This window comes from Ornithodoros turicata, chromosome 7 (genome assembly GCF_037126465.1).
Source record: "Ornithodoros turicata isolate Travis chromosome 7, ASM3712646v1, whole genome shotgun sequence".
Classification (NCBI taxonomy): Eukaryota; Metazoa; Arthropoda; class Arachnida; order Ixodida; family Argasidae; genus Ornithodoros; species Ornithodoros turicata.
Genome location: NC_088207.1, coordinates 12,169,877 through 12,186,282, shown reverse-complemented (window position 1 = coordinate 12,186,282; position 16,406 = coordinate 12,169,877). Strand labels below are relative to the sequence as shown.

At 46.1% G+C, this 16,406-nt stretch overlaps 1 protein-coding gene across 1 annotated transcript in view; it reads left to right on the top strand.

Moving 5' to 3' along the window:
• LOC135399541 (uncharacterized) overlaps positions 1-16,406 on the top strand; it is a 163,152-nt gene that overhangs the window by 118,800 nt on the left and 27,946 nt on the right. Inside the window, exons 15-19 of the mRNA XM_064631283.1 lie at positions 1,898-1,972; positions 5,496-5,611; positions 6,742-6,797; positions 8,263-8,311; positions 16,026-16,093. Coding sequence (XP_064487353.1) covers positions 1,898-1,972; positions 5,496-5,611; positions 6,742-6,797; positions 8,263-8,311; positions 16,026-16,093 — 364 coding nt within the window. The remainder of the gene's footprint in view (positions 1-1,897; positions 1,973-5,495; positions 5,612-6,741; positions 6,798-8,262; positions 8,312-16,025; positions 16,094-16,406) is intronic.

Sequence of the window (16,406 nt, the reverse complement as noted above, 5' to 3'; positions counted from 1 at the left end):
ATTGGTATCTGTGCTGTGACCCGGCAAGTTGAAATGTATAGAAATGGGGGATTGAAGCTTGTTTTTTTGATTATCAAATTTATGGCCATAAAAACTTTCGCACATGCTGTTGGAGGTCTCCCCGACATTGCTCTTATCGCACGAAATTAGATAGCAGATATTTGAGTTACGGACACCAGCTCCCGTGGCATAGCGGTTAGGATGATCGCTTTCCACGCCGGGACTGCGATATGGCACGTGTTCGAATCCTGTTACCGGGTGTCCGAGGTTTTCCCTGGGTTTTCCGAAGACTTTCCAGACGAATGTCGGCACAGTTCCCCCTGAAGTCGGCCCAGGACGCATACTACCCCCCCCTGTCCCCCACTCCTGCTTGCTGTCCTCCCTCAATCCGTCCACGGCTGTACGACGCTCATAGCCACAGTTGCTTCGCGGTGCTAAGACAGAACGAAAAAAAGAATTACAGAGACATAGGCAAGATGTGACACTTTCTGCTTGACGGCGCCTCTCTCAGGAACCTGTTGCTCCATGCGCTTCAAACTTTACTCATAGGTGGCTCTGCATGACCGCTTTATTGCACGTGAGAATTGTCTGGATTGATGTTTGCGTTGAAGAGAAAAAGATATCAATTACTTCTGCCTGGGAACGTAAAGACCCGCAAAAAAGGCGCGATTTTCTGTAGTCCTTTTTCTTGTCAGGTGTGCAGCAGCATGGCGCAAGCTTATTCTGTTAATGTAGGTCCACATCCTATTTCTTTATTCATTCGTCTAGATATATGCAAAATATGGGCACTCTCGATCACCCGGTGTTTAACTGAAAAATTAATGCATCCGATGATATGCACGGGGCAAGACGCGATAACCTAACGTAATTTAAATGTAATGCAATTGAAATCTAATGTCCTTTAGAAACTTATAAGTCAACTCTTAGGTGACTTTATTCTTGTTCCCCGGATATTCCTTTTTTTCTTCTTCTTCTTCTTTTTTTTTTTTTTTGCATATTGCCTAGGATTTCCAAGCAAATTTTCCTGTTTCCTAAGATATTTCCATCATAGCAGAAGCGCACTCTAAAGCGAGCGACCATCTACACATCACACTCGCGGAGCAAAATAGCACCGGGTTGTGTGTGGCTTTAGAACACATCATGGGAGCGGTGGGCTCAAGGAAGCTGCGTAGGTGCTCGGGATTGCAAAAACTAATTTGTATAGTTAATTACCGCGGCGTGTCTCATCTTGCCCCACGCAATGTCTCGTCTCGCCCGAGGCAAGATGAGACAATCTGCATTTTTGAATTTCTTGTTCTGGGTTTATTTTAGAAGCGGCCACGTCCGTTCTGATTTACAGATCAGAAGCTCTAGACCTCTGAAATTGTGCCTATGGCTAGTTTTTTTTTTTTTTTTTGTTGTTTTAAGAACACGAAAAATAAAAATTCTATAGTCAATCGCAAATTTCTGTCTCCTCCATTTGTCCGCCGTCCTGAGAGTTCCCGGAGTTCATGTAGTTCGTTGGAGTCGCGAATACCATCCAACGCCATGCAAGCAGATGCAATACTCTATAGTTTTTTTATAGATCTATTGTAGATCCCTGTAGATCTGCGCGCGCTGCAATCTCTCAATAAAGATTACTTCAAACAAAATACAGATAACCTTGGAAAGAAACGATTTTCAGCGAAACGTATTGCATGAGATTTGTTTCGAGTCAAATATTTCTGCCACATACATTTCTTTCACTTGAAATGGGGAGAGGACTGCCCCTCTAACAGTTCTTGTACGTGCAATTTAAATGTATTACGGCGGTTTAGAAATTATTATTAGATCCATGAGAATGCAGTGGGGAAAACTCAACACGCTTATTATTATTAGAACCTAGAATTATAACCTACGTGGTCTTCTCTATTTTCAGATCACGAATGCTAAAATCCAGTTGGCTTTTCCATATTGGCTGAAGAGCAAAACAGTCAGAGAGCTAGAATGCCTTGTAAGTGAATGCTTACCACGCAGTGTATACCTGTTGAAAATAAGTCAGCAGTGCTATAATAAAACGATAACTTACTACTTAGAGAATTAGGGAGGAACACACGGTGTATAAATACAATACAAAGAACAAATTCTCATTTCAACGTAATCACTAACCACTCACCCTACATACAATATCGGACTGAAATGAAATATCAGAAATATAGGCATGCCAGTGCATGGCGAAGTAAGCCTGAACGGGAACCTAGCAATGGTTAGGAAGCCGTGTAGCAGTGGAAGGACCGTTTTGGTGTCGTCTGATACATTTACCGACGTTTTCACTTGCTCACGCCGACGAGAACACGAGGACTTCTAGGATAGTTGTAAGACACCTTAAATGTAGCTGAATGCTTGAATGCTGCAAAACATGCAAGCACGTTCAACACGCTAACTCCATCAAAAGCACTGCGAGCAATTACACCCACCCCGTTAACCACGCGCTCACATGCACAAGATCCAATGTCATATACTGCATTGAATGCGGCGACTGCTCTGTGCAATACATTGGTGAAACCGGCCAACAAATGAACAACCGCCTTACCGGACACAGAACCGACACGTCCAACAAACTCCCCAAAGCAGTCGCCGAACACTTTAACGTTCCTGGTCACAATTTTGACAACATTAAACTGCATATTCTGGAAACCGGGTTCAGATCCACACGTGACAGACGTGATAGGGAGTCTTATCTCTCATACAAGTTCAACGCTCTTCACCCGTTCGGTATCAACAAATCACAAGGCACCCTAGAAACACTTCACAATTAAAATATGATCATACCTTTTCCATTCTATCCCCTTTATCATTTGTTATGCTCTGCATGGCCACTACGTTTTGCTGTCTTTATTGCATGCCACAACTTCGTATTACGAATATATGTCCTAAAAAATGCTATGCTCGCTCTGGAATTTTCCCCACGTAACCACTAACCTCCTTATCTTTTGGAATGCTTCCCAATTCCTGCCTGTTGCCCCGTTTCGTCCCCGCCCAAGCAGCACAATGTACTGAAAGTCGAGTGCAATAGGGGTGGACGGTATGTGTTATCGATCGTTCCTTAGTGACTTATCGTTCCTTAGTTTCACGAGTCTGTTCATGGCCCTCCCCCTACCCGTCCACCCCTATTGCACCCGACATTCACTACATTTTGCTGCTTGGGCGTGTTCGTGAACCTCCCGTTTGTTTAACCGGTCTGAAGCCAAGATCACTTCGTTCACATAATCCCCTTCACACTCTAACTAAGCGGCCATTCACTCCGGCCGTAGAAGCCCGTACGGACCCTTTCTCCCCGCCGGGCTGTTGACCCACAATTCGCATGAACCTTTAACACGTCACACTTAATCCATTAAATACCATGCCAATGATGAGGACGGTGCCCAGAAGAAGAACGGTTTCTGTTCGAAATATCGGCAACTCCTGTCCTGAGGCAACTCTCTTTGTACTTCTCTACCGGTTCGCTGGATTTTTACCCATCCACTTGAATGGGAGGCACATTTATTGTACAGCCACACAGCTTCCCCTTCTTCAATCTCGGGGCGGGCAGCTACAATACTCATCAGGGATTTCAACGAATTTTCCGAAAAATACACCGCATATTTCGGAGACTGCGCAATAACACGTGTTAAATGAGAATATTGATACACATGATAATCATTGCATCAGTGTGCATATGTCACATCTGTTCCGATGAATACCTCATCCTTTTCTAAAGTCGGGGAAGTTCCTGCGATCGTTCTCGGGATATGTCGCGCTCTCCCGTACATCTGAGTCTTCGGTGCTTACAGCGCTAGCCTCGTTACTAATCGCACTGCCATGCATCCTAAAGCATGGTTCACATTGCTGCGTTTCACACCACGCAGACGCGTGCGTGCGACACGACACGATCCGCTAGGACAGTGGTTCTCAACTTACATTACTCGAGGGAACCCCCGATAGTGCCAGCACGACCTCAAGGAACCTACTGCACTGGAGGAACCGCGTATAAAAGTGGGTGAGGCGAACTTGATGCCGCACAAGTAGCAAATTATTATTCTGTCTAACTGATCTTATAAATGTTCAATTATAATTCATTTAATTATTTATCGCTTCGTCGCAAATATCGCTTGAAGTTTCCTTGATTTATTCAAGTGTTTCACAATACTTCTCCGCAGATAACGTTGTTGTGCGTTGCCACTGATGCTTGTAAATCGCAAGTCCACGTGGGCAGGAGAGTACGGCTCTCCGAAGTTTCACCAAAGTATGGCTTTCCAAGTGCTTGTAATGCCTTAGAAGCACAAGAGAAAAGGAAAAGCGTGGTGAGGAGAAGGGTTGAGTTGCGGGATGAGCCAACCCACGAAGATCACAGCTGGTGGCTGTTTGCAATGACCGTCAGCCGTGGCAACCTGGTCCTGCGATCTTGATGTCAATTCCGGTGGCAGCGATTAATTGTCCAGCACTGTTCGATATAACAAGGTTGTCCGGGTGCGAGCCTTGGTACGCAGTCAAATTGCACTCGCGGGGGCTCAACAGAATGGCGTTCGCGGAACCCCGCTTGAGAAACACTGTGGTAACTGTTAGCATACATACAGGCACCTCAAGTGCCAGCCAATAGGCGTTTTTTGAGGCATCTGTTCACGAAGTTTTATGGTAGAAAGCTTTGATCCGTGTTTGAGTGTGGTGTGACAGAAACTGCTGCCAGTTCGAAGGAAATAAGATGAATCTTGCGTTTTTTTGTGTGTTTTTTTTTTCTTGCCCCCATGCTCCATGTTTACAGCGGCTATGTTGGAATCCGTCTCACATAGCGGAGACGCGCCTCAACGAGCATGCGTGCAACGCTGCGATTGTTTCTCCGCTTGCGGGCCGGTGCATGCTTGGGAATTCATTGCGTTCTGCTGCAGGTGATCTCGCACGCGTCTGTTGCTACGGTAACCGACGCTGGTCCGCGACCCCAAGCAATGAAACGCAGTAGTATGCGCCATGCTTTATCGTTGTACCAGACGCGTGCGAGACATTCAACAGCCCGAACTGAGGTTTCTACGGCGCACACAGCGAGCTGCAGGGGGAGAACCAATCACCCCTTTCCACGCATGCGTTTTGAGGTGCTTTTTCTTCTCTTCGTGAGATGAATTTTACCATGGCGAACGCGTAAACATGGAGCACGTGGATATGGAAGGAACAGCGATACAAGGGTTCATTGGTTTCAAAACGGACTCATTCAAGAATTGCAAGCTTTCCGTCATTACGATTCGAGGACGAGGCCGCAACGTAACAGAGGCACTGGCTCGCACTTGCGGTGAATGCATGTATGTGAACAGTCTAGCAGATCGCCTATGTCGCACGCATACGCACGCATGGACGCAATGAAACGCGAAATGTTGTTCCTTACGTCAAACCACGTCAACAGCCACCGCACTGAACATTCATATCCGACGCAACGCTATAGTATTTGGTTTGGTACCTTATTCCAACAGTTTTACACAAGTAAAGTGTGTCCTTCCTTTGTTTTTCAGTTCGACGTGGATCAGGTGGGAGCCAATCAGACGCTGTTTTATTTCAAGGACGTTGTCAGCAAGACAAATGAACTGAAGTGGCACCAAAGGTTTTTCACCAAGGATGATGTATACGTGTGCGTATGTCACAGAACAATTTTCCGAATTCCAGTTCGCTTAACGCAGCTCAGGAAAATTTACTGTGAGGAGAAGACCACCCCCGTTTTCCGCGAACTGGGAAAGGTCGGTTGAGGTCTTCGGCGAGCTGGGAAGGAGCTAACCCAAATAGGAAAGGCACGGTCGGTTGACATCTAGGATGTAAGGGAGTTTAGAATGCATATCAAAAAGGGTTTAATCATGAGTCTAGAATGGTCGTCGTAATCTGGGATCACTTCAAGACACATAACCCAAGAACAGCAAAAATAGACAAATACGTAAATAAAAAAGAAAGAAGGAAAGAACTGCTCAACGCAAATTAAAGTGTTTGAAATGTTACGAAATTTTAATAAAATACGCTGTTTTGGTGCCGCACTATACAGCGGAGGACTTAATATGTTCTCCAAATTCCTGTAGTAATACCGTTCGTTCAGTCGCGAAATCGTCCCAACATATAGGGACCATGTTCAACTTGCTGCTTCAAGACACCCGGGCATCCGGAAGACTTTGATATCCGTGTAACCGCAAGTTTTGGGGTGTGCGGGAACATGGAGTTCCCACTCTTGCAGCGAAGGCCCGCCCCACGCAAGAGGGAAACGAAACACAGCAAAGTGAAGCAAAAAGCAAAGAATAGTGTATTACCGTGGTCAGCCAGTCAGAACTATAGGGTCCGCTCTCCACACAGAGGACACTTCCCCCCCCCCCTCTTTTCTGGATTTTCTGCTTTTATATCTATCGGGAGAAACCCCTCTCAGCCTCCTACCGAAATACAGATAACGGCTCGTGCCGGACGCTTGAGCAATCTTTGTACAATCTTTGATGATTCTGCGCACGCCCGTCACAAAAAGAGAGCTTCGCGCAGTGTGCAGAACCATCACCGCCATCTGGTTACTTACGCTATCGCCTTTGCGTTCGATTTGCTATAACTTTCCACTAGACAGTTTTAGTACATCCCTTTGCGTACAGCCCTCGTACAGCCTTTGCGTACGTAAGGGACAGCGTTGGCAGTTCTGCGCACTGTTTCATATAATGTTAAACGTCTATTGTCACTGTAAATGGTGTGCGTGTGGTATTTTTACAGCTCATGTGTCTCACCTTTCTTCTCGTACAGGCCTCCCGTTGAGAGCAATTTCGTTTATGATGTTTCCTTTCGACCCGGTGAAGTTTGTGAGTTCTTTTACATAACATATTGTTAGTGCTGTAGTTGCTTGATCACAAAAGCGAAAAACAATGACGTATATAGTCGTGTTCAACACATGAACGGCATTCCCGGCGCTGAAGTAACTTAATAATATAAGGCACTTTATAATATGCAGTGTGTCCCACAAAACGTGACATTGAATTATAATTTTAAAAATCTACACCACCTAGAATCATGCGGTCAACGACATTTGTTTTTACTAGCTTTTTGCCACCTCCTGATGTCGATATCATGTAACGTAAGTTTAATTATGTCAATTTTTGCGAAATGAACTCGGAAATTTGCAAAGTAAAGGTAACTTTTTTATCCCACCGATGTGAAGAGCGTGCTGAATCTACTCAAATTCATGATAATTGACAGAGATATTGAGGGGCTATCCTATCGGAAAAAATAGCCGAACATCATGCTTTTCAGGACACCAAGACCATAGCGCTTGATGACTTCTTGGGCGCAGTCGTTGCCAGTCCTGCTGGCATGCGATGGCTCCTGAATATCACTGTCAATTATCATTAATTTGAGTAAATTCAGCACGCTCTTCCATTGGTGGTTGAAAAATAGTGACCTTTGCTTGGCAAATTTACGAGTTCAGTTCGCAAATGTTTACATAATTAAACTGACGTTAGATGGCATTCCATCAGAAGGTGGCAAAAGCCTAGTATAAGAATAAATGCCGTCGATGGCATGATTCTAGGTGGCGTAGTTTGTTTTTTTATTGTAATATAGCTTAGCTTGTTAGCTTAGTGTTGTTAGCTTGTACGTGCTGATACTAGCGCCGTTATAAATAAACCCCTTGTACCCCAACTCCTTCCTGCTGTCCTCTCTCCATCTGTCCACATCTGTACGCCGCTCATAGCCACAGTTGCTTCGCGGCGCTAACACTGAACAAAAAAAATCATCTTGCCTTACGCGATGTCTCGTCTTGCCCGGAGGGACGGGGCAAGATGAGACAATTTTCGTTCTTGAATTTCTTGTTCTGCGTTAATATTAGACGGGCTACATCCGCTCTGCCTTTACAGGCCAGAAGCTCTACACACTGGAGAATGTGCCTATGGCTCGTTTTTTTTTTAAACACGAAAAAAAAAATTTATGTTACATTGCAAATTTTTGTCTCAACTTGTCCCACCTTACCGTACAGTTCCCACTCTCCTGCCATTTCAAGCATGACGTCCAGGAGCGGGGTATCTTCGCAGATTGATCAACCGTTTACCTTCGTACGGACATATTACGTAGAAAGGCTGCTGATGAATTACTGTGTGATGCATATACCACTTTGGACCTACTGAAAACCCAGAGGCAGGAGGGGCAGGAGGGTTTGCACACCCCTCATTCTCATTTATATGCTAGTCTTCCCCTTTAAACCCTTCGTTTTCCAATCTCCTTGCCGCATCTTCAACTCGCGCTACAACAGACATAATTTCCTTTTTGTTTCAGTTATACCCATGCCCTACATACTTCCTATGATCAAGTACGACAGACTCAAGTAAGTGCCTTTCGCTCATGCTTACTCTCCGTTCGGCTCAGAGGAAGATTTGAACCCACGGTGACCCTCGTGGCCACTTTGATACGAAGACTAATCAGTTTGTTGCGCAGAATTTAATTCTTTGCGTCGGAAGTTTTGGTCCTTACACTGAAAAGTCTTGGCTTCGTATGGTAGCTTTTAATCCTGTTGCGGCGGAATTCTCTTCGCCATTTTCGATCGTTGTATAGTAGAAGCTAGTTTTGTGTCACAATCGTCACTTAAATTAACTCATGTGCTATAAATCTGTGTCTGAATTTCACAAAGTTGTGAAACGTTCATGTTTGTATTGCAATACCGATTTCTCAGCCTTTCCTGGTTCCCAACCATCATTTTCACGACCGTGGGAGGGACTCCCATTGTCATGACATGAGCATCACTATGCCGGATGTTTCACGAAGGTCACCCTTCGGCGGCCTTCGAATAGGTGGCGCTATCGAAAGGTAGCTGGGACAAATAGGTGGCGCCATCGAAAAGCTTTCTTTTCAGTGAGCATCCCTATGACATCGGCCAAGAACTTCGGAGTGATCCTTTAAAATTTTACTTCGGACGATTTCGGAATCTGCTTTACAGCTCGGAACCTTCAGCGAAAAATAGTTCAATCAAAAATCCACGTAGACACTTAGTAATTATTACAGCGGTTTCGTTTTACATTTTTCCTGCACGGGGCTGCGCACCAATGAGCTCTTTCGCCCAGCTCGCCCAGCTATATGCGGTTCCCAGTTACGTGTTCATCGGTCTGGTGCAGACACAGGGGCGATGGAACAGCGTAGCGTACCTGTATAACGTGATGGTTAAAAACACGGAGCATAGAATATAGAGCATAGAACATAGAACTTGGCACGCCGTCAATGGGATTCTCCGATCCCCGAGCGTGACTGCCTGAGCGCAGCCATCCGTTGGTCATGGACAGTGTTAGTGGACGAATTTCTGCCCCCTAACTACAGCGGAGCTGCCCCGTTTGTTGCCAACCCTGCGCTGTTACGTGGGTAACAAACGGGGCAAACGAGCTGATGGAGGCGTAGATGGTGGAAACGCCGTCCCGCCAAGGAAGCCAAGCAAGCCGTGTCATTGCGTTGAGTATACGTACGAACCTTTTGGACGCCTGCAGAACTTAGTACTGCTGTCGGTATCACAAGACAAACGTTGTCATATCAAATGTGAATCATATTTTATCTGTGCAGCGACGTTATTTTACCAGCGAGACCGCCAACCCTTTGCTTTCCGCCGACACGGATGAACATGTTTACCGCCTATGAAGTGTTGAAGTTTCGTTTGTATGCTTTGCCAGCGAAATCAGTAAATCGTTACCTAGCGTGACGAATGTAGGCATGTATTTGCGGAGGCAACAGTAATCTAAAGATGAATACGCACAGTCAACCGTCATCTTCGTGCTGCTCTGCGAATGATCGGGAACCGGAAATTGCAAAAAGGAAACCACCCGCCATTCTATGCTCTGCTCTGTCGAGTTTAGCGATAATAAAGTGACGAACGAACGACAGCACACAGCCCGGTGTGACAGCCCAGGCTGACTGTATTTATGGGACGACAGCCTCCACAATCTAACATGACCCAGAAAACCTGTAATTCAATAGTAAATCTCGGTTAGAGTTAGTTAAAGGCAAATTGATGTCATTTATTCTAATGCATTAGTTATCTGGCAGTGGCACAAAATGTCCGCTCGCCGTATAACTCCCCAGCTGCAATGGTTTCTCTGCTCGCCCCATAGCTTCCTGTAAAACCAAAAAGAAAGAACACAAATGTCCTCAATCTGGCCACCTGCGTGTGGTTTACTTCGGCAGGCATCTTCGTGCACTACATGTAGATATTAACGGAGCATGGAAGGGCTGGATAAAATATGTCAAGATTAGTAAAAATTAGGGTTACATCCCCTAGGATACGTATTCCCTCAAGAAATACGAGTCCGAGGCGTAATCGTGGTGCGGAAGGAAGCTTTGAACCTCGCATGTCAGCAAGGTCACTGCCAGCTTGTGACGTCATGTCAGTCGTCCAATAGTGCGCCTTCTTTTTCCCTTCTTTCTTTGTGCTGTTGCATTTGGCGCACCCCACTCGCATCTAAAGCAGAGCGGTCAACCCATCGCTTTGCCTGCTTCGGCGCCAACAAGAATCCCCGCTGACGTCACAACACGTCAGAGAGAGCTGGGAGACATCCGCGCCGCTGCGACCACTCTTGTAAGCTAACTTTCTCACGGAACGCGCGCTTCACAAGAGAAATGTTTCGCATCCGTTCCTGAAGGTAGTATGTTCATATCACGCGATAAATTTTCGAGTCGCCTTCCATTCTCCTTTACGACTGTAAAAAGTTAGAAAATCAATCTTTCTGGAATGCAGTTGACCAGAAAGTGTAACGCTTACGGGAATGTCCCAGCAGGGTTGTGGAGTTGCCATCCGGGGTTGGAATGATTCCGGAATCATTCCAGATTTATCAGAGCCCGGAAAGGAATTGGAATGGAATGGCGGAAACTGTCCTAGGAACGGAATGGAATTACGCAGTTTTTTTCCGCAGGCGGAATGGAATTGGAATGGACTAGTCTAGGTGCGACACGGTCAAGGGCGAAATAACCATGTCTTTTTGCTTTTTCCGTGATGAGTAATGTCAATCTTCTCTGTAGCACTGCTGGACTACCCAGCACTGTTACCGGGACCCTTTTCTTTTATTGATGGAAGGGGTTGAAAGGGGTTGCCAAGCCTTTCCAGGAGTGGGAATTTGCCATACCTTTTCATTCCTAGGAATTGAAAGGAATGGAATTATCACAAATCTCCATTCCTCGGAATTGAATTGGAATGGGTGATCCCATTCCGCAACCCGGTGTCCCACAACAATGTGAATCCATTGTGAGCAATGTGTGTTCATTGTTCCACAATGTGAAATCAAGGATGATGTGTAAAAAATCTATGAAACTATCCGTTTAAACATAAGAACAAACAGAGGTGCAGCTTCATAAACTATTTAAAAACTTCATACTTCGTTTTGGTGCACAAAACTATCTGTCATCAAAAATAAATTTGAAATCCTTGGTGTTTCCTTACATTTTGCATCCCACTGCTGTCCATATCCCCCTCCTGTGTACAATGTTCCTGTTCAAGCGATTACGCAGGGACTACAGGGACTAAAGTTTGTGCGATAAAGTTCTATGCGACTGCGGTCTCCGTGTCTAATATTGCATGCTATGAATGTATGTTTTCGGTATCACACCGTATATGTTGTGGATCATAGCCTATGATCCACAACGTATACGGTGTGATACCGACAACGCTGCTCAATTATACACGCACCGAGAAGAGCCGTACGAACGGAACACAATATACAGGGGCTTGTCTCGATTCTTCCGCCTGGCCATCGTCGTCCTCTCCTTCCCTCCATCCGCTCACCCGTCCGTTTCGCCGTTCTATGTCACAATGGCTTCGCAGGGTTGCTCGCTAACGGAGCAACTCCGCTGTCTTTAAGGGAGAGAAACTCGTCAACTAACACTGTCCATGCCAAAGGATGACTGCGGGCAGGCGGTTACAGGCTGGCATAGGCGGAGCCCATTCGGAGCGCACCAAGTCCGTTCTCTAGAGTATTTCCAGGTCCCCCAAACTCACCTCGGAAAAGCGTGCAACAAAGAAGGCCGCCACTAGATACCCCACTGTTGCCGTTCCGGATCACTTCAGCGCGCTAACTTTAGCGGCAAAATGTTTTTGTTGTTTCTGCGAATGAATCTAGTCTTTATATGTCCAAATAAAACGCGTATAACAACTTTCTGTGTAGTGTTTCACTTTTTGGTCTCGTTTTTAAACGTATTGAGCGATCGGAAGGATCTAGTGCACGGCTGCGTGCATCACATGACGTACCTGGCGTACCAGGCGCCGCAGGCGCAGTCGTCCATTTCTCCTTCGGTGACTTGGCCTGGCTTGATTGTGCTTCAACTGGATCTTTAGCGCCCTACAATCAAACGCAAGCCAACGTCTGGTAACAATGGGGTATCTAAGGGCGGCCTCCGGCATTGCCCGCATCGGGATAGGAACAAATACACGGGAAAATGGCGACCTTGGGGCACCTGAGTATTTCTATATTATCTCGATGACTTCACCGCAACTGCTGACAGATTCAATTTTGAATGAACGGCGCACACGCTGGTCCTGTTGCTAGGAGTGAGATACGCCAACTCTCAGTAACACTCGGAGAATCTATCGAGTTTTGTGGCTTCTTTCAAAAATTCGTGGAAGAGCGTAATGTTCACCGACAGAATTTATAGTTCGCGTAGGGGATCTTTCGGCGTGGTCGACTTATAATACGAGTCAAAATAGGTATCCTTTTATAGTTCGGAGTGGCCCTTTAAAATATTATGCCACATATACCTGTTACAGCAGAAGCTGACACGTGCTTTCAATATTTACTTTGATTATTGCATTAGTGATATGTTAGTTCCTTGTTGTATGGATACAGGTTCCGTGACGTCCGTAATTACACTGCATGGCGTCATCAACGTTTATTAGCTTTATCGGATTTATCTCTAATAAATTATGCCCTTTCATTAGTAGTGTTGTGGCAACCTGAGGCGGATGATATGCCCTTTGGCCTAATTCTTGCACTTCAAATAAGTCTTAGAGCATGCGTGTTCCGTTACGTGCGCGGTGCGATTTGAACAAATAACAAAACTAATACCAGTGCAAATGAAGACACAGTATTACAAACTAGACGGTCTCAGCGTTGAACTTCGAATTGACGTTTATTACAGGTTCGACTCTCATCCCCCCTTCCCCAAAGAAACATTACGTGAAACAACATTCATTTGCCGCTATACCCATTGTAGTCTAGGAATTTTATCTCGTTCTCATTCAATGCAAGAGGAACCTGGCCTATATAGATATGTGCTCCAGCGGTCGCGATAGCATGCGCTTCAGCTATCTCCCTCGTTGTCTTAATCCTCGCTGATGCTACGACCGCTGTGCACCCGCGCAGGTCTTTCACAATACACGCCAGATGCCCCGCACGAAGAACTACTCCGAAGCGACGCCGCGTGCTCTCGAAGTCTGACCTTCAGTCATCTCCCCGATGCCTGATACCGCCAAATTGTAGCGCACAGGACAACGGTGCTCTACAGCCTTATGAGGGGAAAATGAGGTACACGGCACCCTGCATTGAATAGACTTGATAACATGCTTGTCCTGACCTTGCGACTTGTCCTTCAGCTTGTTAGTCAGGCAAAATAGTCTATCCAGCTTTTTAGATGCTACGTAAAACCGCAGGCACTTCGTACCTGCTAGCCACTTCCTTTAGGTCGTGCGTTTTGCTGTGGACATAGAACAGGGAAAGTGGACGACCTTGCCTTGCTTCACCCTCGTTTTTCCGCTGACCCTTTACATATTTGAGGATGTTGTCCTCGTGAGGTGCCATGGGAGCAGACTTCCAAAGGTCTACCGACCTGCACTTTTAAGGCCCCTTGCATTTGACGTATGCACGATAGCCTGATAGCCGCCTTCAGGAAAACCACAGCGATAAGCCTATCCAATATCCCTTCCAATTTAGAGCTGATAAACAGTTGGAAGTAGGCCTTTCTTAGGTCTAGGTGCATACCACCAGGCAGGTGTATAGACCTTAGTCCTTAACCTAGGTCTTAGTCCAAAACGGACGCGCACAAGTGTGCGTTTTGTGGCAGTCCTGCATTCAACCGAATTAGCTTCGTGTCCCGACCGGGCTCACGGAGACATGTCTGTCGGCACGTGGGTTCGTCCCGGTCCTGGGTGCTGGCACATTTTGTCATTCCGGGCCCGGACCGGTGCGGACAGGCCCGGAACACAGAGCAAAGGTGATACCCCGCCAATTCATTGGTGAACTCAAGACCTACAACGTGTTGATGAAGAGCATCCAAAATCTCATGCACTTTGCTCTCTCTTTGACCCGCACACGGAGTATCATCGCAAAGGAAAAGCAAAGCAAATCGTCCACATACCTGAACGACTTAAACGCTAAAAGCGATAAAACCCCGGTGCAGGGGACAGAAAGAGACAACACAGACGAAGCACTGACTGACAAACACCTTTAATGGCAGGGACACATCTTAAATACACCAACTGCACACCCGACCCCTAGTGGCAGCCAAGGCCGTCATGCTGTAATCACAAATTATCACAAAGTTATCAAAAAGATATCACGCAAACAAGGCACCAGGTAAACGCCCAGTTGGTGTATTTAAGATGTGTCCCTGCCATTAAAGGTGTTTGTCAGTCAGTGCTTCGTCTGTGTTGTCTCTTTCTGTCCCCTGCACCGGGGTTTTATCGCTTTTAGATGTACCACCAAACAGCCCGGTTTTTATCGCTTTTAAACGCTCCCAAGTCTCGCAGATGTTGCTGAACAGGCACCCCCGAATTAGAAACGAAAATGTCGCATGAAATGTGTGCCACAGAGCAACCATTTTCAGACTCTCTGCTTCTCAGTGAACATGTCATTGCAATCACTAACTAAAGTAGATGAGAGTTAGCACTTCAGAATCTCAAGGAAACTTTCCACAGACACACCCCCGGCAGTTCAGAAAGGGGTTCCTCTCTCGCGCCACACTACTCCCTAACACTCCTGAACAATCGCTCATGGGACACTGTGTAATATAAGAGCGTTACATCAATTGAAAACATAAACTGCTTTGCAATAGAAGCTGACTGCAGGAGCCGGGCCACTTCCTTTGAATTGGGTACCAAGAAGGGGTAGGGCGTCATGGCGGGGTAGGGAAGGGCGAGAAGGGGTGTAGCAGCGTAAGTAGACAAGTACTTTTGCAAACAAGAAGAAAAAAAGGCGAAATACACGGTTGCCATGCGGACCTCTCCGATGCGAACGAACGCAAAGGGTGTCCGATCTTCTGCGTTTTTAAAGCGAAGATATCTGGAACTCCTTTTGGACTTCTCTTCATACCTTTGGTAAGTCGGTCCAGCTCCGAGACTAAAACAACGAGGAAGATAGTTGAAGCCCATGCTATCGCGACCAGTATATATTTGTATTAGCAAAGCTTCTCTTGCATTGAACGGAAACGAGTTCAAATTCCGAGACTACACCGGTTTTAGCGGCAAATGAATTTTGTTCTACACATGAATGATATTGCGAGGGAGGGGGATGAGGGTCGAGTCTGTAATACACGTCATTTGGTAGTTCAGCGCTCGTCCCGTCTCCTGTGTGTGTACTCCTATGTCTCCATTTGCGCTGCTATCCATCTTGTTGTGTCGATATAACCTCTAGCCCGCATTTCCATCGATATGAGAATCCTACACAATAACCGCGACCAAAGAAATTTCACGACAATGTTCTCTGCAAATGTACCGCGAATTTAACGCTCATCAGTCTCCATTTGGTCCATTCGTATACGCACGATGGGGAATATTACGCTTCTGCACTACCCTTTCGCCCTCGGTCAGAAACAACGACGAGTCTCCGCAGATGCTTCATCAGTCGACACACGGCGTCCGTATCCTGCGCTGGAAAAGTCATTACGCACCTTTGGTGTTTTCATTAAAAGCTTTCGGGATCTGTCACCTAGTTGAACTAATGTGTGAATGACACCCAGTTGGTTGATTCTGACGGAGCAATGATGAGGACTTCAACGTTTTGAGTGGGTTTCGCACCGTGAAACCACTTCACGTTCTTTTTTTGGTCTTGTCAAATAAATTTCGTGCCTTTTACTTTCAGAGAAGTTTACATGTGGATGTCTCTACCAGACATTTTTCACGCCTTCGTACGCACCCTTTTCCGAGAACGTGAGTGTTGCGAATTCCTCTTACGAAGGCATGCACAATCGAACCTAGTTAATATGAGACTCGTTAATCTGACGTCATTGCTTTATGACCATTTGGTGCGTGAACTGTTCTCGTGAGGCTCTTTGTAGCACGGGAAAATATGTTAGAACATCAGTTGCCCTTTGACACCTGCCCATACTGACCTTCTGCAGTCGTACGGGACGGGTACATCAGCCATCCCTGGAAGCCACAAATTCGAGCAACAAAGACACACGTACTTGCATTGACCATGCGATAGCAGCTCTCAGCTCAGTTGAATGAAATGAAAGACTCG